We start from the raw sequence: 2,990 nt of genomic DNA on the forward strand, positions 1-2,990 counted from the left end.
AAAAGAGCTCCAATAATGTATGTTTAAATTAATAACTTTTCTGAAGAACAAGAGTAAAAAAATAGTTTTAAATGAAGGTACAAATTTTAAGGCTAAAAACAGAGGGACAGAAGCAGAAATTTAAAAATGACCAAACCTACAGAAAATATTTCCAGATAACGAAATTTGTGTGTTGCTTTGCTTTTTGCACATCAGTTGAAGATGTTTACCAGAAAACAAAAAGGTATTTAGGGGTCCAACAGCAAATATTTCAGATAATTTTAGCATGGACGTAAAGCTTAAGAGACATTTCTAACTGGTCTCTTCAGGATTCCAGAATCAAGTTGAGTAACTCATTACAGAAAGGAATGAAGCAATATTCAGTGGGGAATCAACATTCCAATTCTAGGAGTCTCTTGTTTCCTCTTCTGTCTTCACAGATGACACAGTTGATGGCCAGTGGGAATCAGACAATGGTGACTGAGTTCCTCTTCTCTATATTCCTGCATCCTCAAAGAGGTGGACTCTCATTCTTTATTCCCTTGCTTCTCATCTATGGATTCATCCTAACTGGAAATCTAATAATGTTCATTGTCATCCAGTTGGACATGGCCCTGCACACCCCTATGTATTTCTTTATCAGTGTCCTCTCCTTCCTGGAGATCTGCTATACCACAACCACCATCCCCAAGATGCTGTCCTGCCTAATCAGTGAGCAGAAGAGCATCTCCGTGGCTGGCTGCCTCCTGCAGATGTACTTTTTCCACTCACTTGGTATCGCAGAAGGCTGTATCCTGACAGCAATGGCCATTGACAGGTACCTAGCTATATGCAATCCTCTCCGTTACCCAGCCATCATGACTCCCAAACTTTGTATCCAGCTGACAGTTGGATCCTGCTTCTGTGGCTTCCTCCTTGTGCTTCCTGAGATTGCATGGATTGCCACCTTGCCTTTCTGTGGCTCCAACCAGATCCACCAGATATTCTGTGATTTCACACCTGTGCTGAGCTTGGCCTGCACAGATACATCCCTAGTGGTCATTGTGGATGCCATCCATGCAGTGGAAATTGTAGCCTCCTTCCTGGTGATTGCTCTATCCTACATCTGGATTATTATGGTGATTCTGGGAATGCACTCAACTGAAGGTCGTCACAAGGCCTTTTCCACCTGTGCTGCTCACCTTACTGTGTTCTTGCTATTTTTTGGCAGTGTGGCTGTCATGTATTTGAGATTCTCAGCCATCTACTCAGTGTTTTGGGACACAGCAATTGCTGTCACCTTTGTTATCCTTGCTCCCTTTTTCAACCCCATCATCTATAGCCTGAGAAACAAGGACATGAAAGAGGCTATTGGAAGGCTTTTCCACTATCAGAAGAGGGCTAGTTGGGCTGGGAAATAGATACAGATCCTGGAGACTCTAAAAAGTCTCTTGGAAGAGCAAAATTTCACTGTTTACTTATCTTTTCCATGTCGACCCTCTTTTCGTATTGCTACAGCTACTTGTTCTATTATTTTTTAAAAGAATGATAAACTGCTATCAGGGGAAAACCCCACCCCCAATATTTATCATGGGTTCTTTTCTTTCTATTTCCCTAAGCATCTCGGCTGGTTTGAGAAACAAAGGGAAAGAGTACAAGAGAGAGAAATTTTAAAGCTGGGTGTCCGGGGGAGACATCACATGTTGGCAGGTTCCATGATGCTCCCTGAGCCATAAAACCAGCAAGTTTTTATTAGCAATTTTCAAAAGGGGAGGGAGTGCACGAATAGGGTGTGGGTCACAGAGATCACATACTTCACAAGGTAATAAAATATCACAAAGCAAATGGAAGCAGGGCGAGATCACAGGATCACCGGATGGGGCAAAATTAAAATCGCTAATGAAGTTTCGGGCACGCATTGTCATTGATAACATCTTATCAGGAAACAGGGTTTGAGAGCAGATAATCCGACCAAAATTTATTAGGCAGGAATTTCCTCATCCTAATAAGCCTGGGAGCGCTACAGGAGACTGGGGCTTATTTCATCCCTTCAGCTTTGACTGTAAAAGGCAGCCGCCTTAAGGGGGCCGTCTATAGACCTACCCTCAGGGTGCATTCTCTTTCTCAGGGATGTTCCTTGCTGAGAAAAAGAATTCAGTGATATTTCTCCTATTTGCCTTTGAAAGAAGAGAAATATGGCTCTGTTCCGTCTGGCTCCCTGGCAGTCAGAAGTCTTCTCTCTCTTGTTCCCTGAACATTGTTGTTATCCTGTTCTTTTATCAAGATGTCCAGATTTCATATTGTTCAAACACATACACTCTACAAAACAATTTGTGCAGTTAACGCAATCAACACAGGGTCCTGAGGAGACATTCATCCTCTTCAGCTTACGAAGATGATGGGATTAAGAGATTAAAGACAGGCATAGGAAATCACAAGGGTATTGATTGGGGAAGTGATAAGTGTCCATGAAATCTTCACAATTTATGTTCAGAGATTGCAGTAAAAACAGGTGTAAGAAATTATAAAAGTATTAATTTGGGGAACTAATAAATGTCCATGAAATCATCACAATTTATGGTCTTCTGCCACAGCTTCAGTCGGTCCCTCCGTTTCAGGTCCCTGACTTCCCGCAACAAACTGCTGTATACAGGCTGTGGATGGTAAGTGGATGGCCCGTTTTCGTCAATGCCCATACTATGCTTGTGGTAGCTGAAGCAGTATAGATGGACTCTCTTGCTTTTAACACAGGTTGGCTTCCTCCTTGCACTCTAGCAGCGAGGCTCCTGCTAGTCTCTTCAGTGATGTGACATGCTAGTGGAGCCGGGAAGCAGAATAGAAGAGGTATGACAGACAAGAAAGTTCTGAGAATTGCTACTGCTAACTTCCCCAATACCCTTTCTGGAAATGCATCCCCTGTCATTTGGCATTCCATATAAATAAATCGTTTCCTGATACTAGAGATTGGTCTTCTCCACTTTTAGCTCATTTAATTCCCAAACTCATTTCAGCAAACGTGAACTGATTATGTA

At 42.4% G+C, this 2,990-nt stretch overlaps 2 protein-coding genes across 2 annotated transcripts in view; both read left to right on the forward strand.

Moving 5' to 3' along the window:
- The window catches only part of LOC105533599 (olfactory receptor 6K6-like), a 1,264-nt gene extending 1,033 nt beyond the window's left edge, over nt 1-231 (forward strand). Inside the window, exon 2 of the mRNA XM_011972069.1 lies at nt 196-231. Within this exon, the coding sequence (XP_011827459.1) occupies nt 196-231 (36 nt within the window). The remainder of the gene's footprint in view (nt 1-195) is intronic.
- A 26-nt stretch (nt 232-257) lies between these two features.
- LOC105533591 (olfactory receptor 6K6) lies at nt 258-1,417 on the forward strand. Its single transcript, XM_011972062.1, has one exon. It carries the CDS (start codon nt 348-350, stop codon nt 1,377-1,379), a length of 1,032 nt encoding a protein of 343 aa, XP_011827452.1. The 5' UTR covers nt 258-347; the 3' UTR covers nt 1,380-1,417.
- Nucleotides 1,418-2,990: the final 1,573 nt, after the last annotated feature.

This window comes from Mandrillus leucophaeus, unplaced genomic scaffold (assembly GCF_000951045.1).
Source record: "Mandrillus leucophaeus isolate KB7577 unplaced genomic scaffold, Mleu.le_1.0 Scaffold1265, whole genome shotgun sequence".
Taxonomy (NCBI): Eukaryota; Metazoa; Chordata; class Mammalia; order Primates; family Cercopithecidae; genus Mandrillus; species Mandrillus leucophaeus.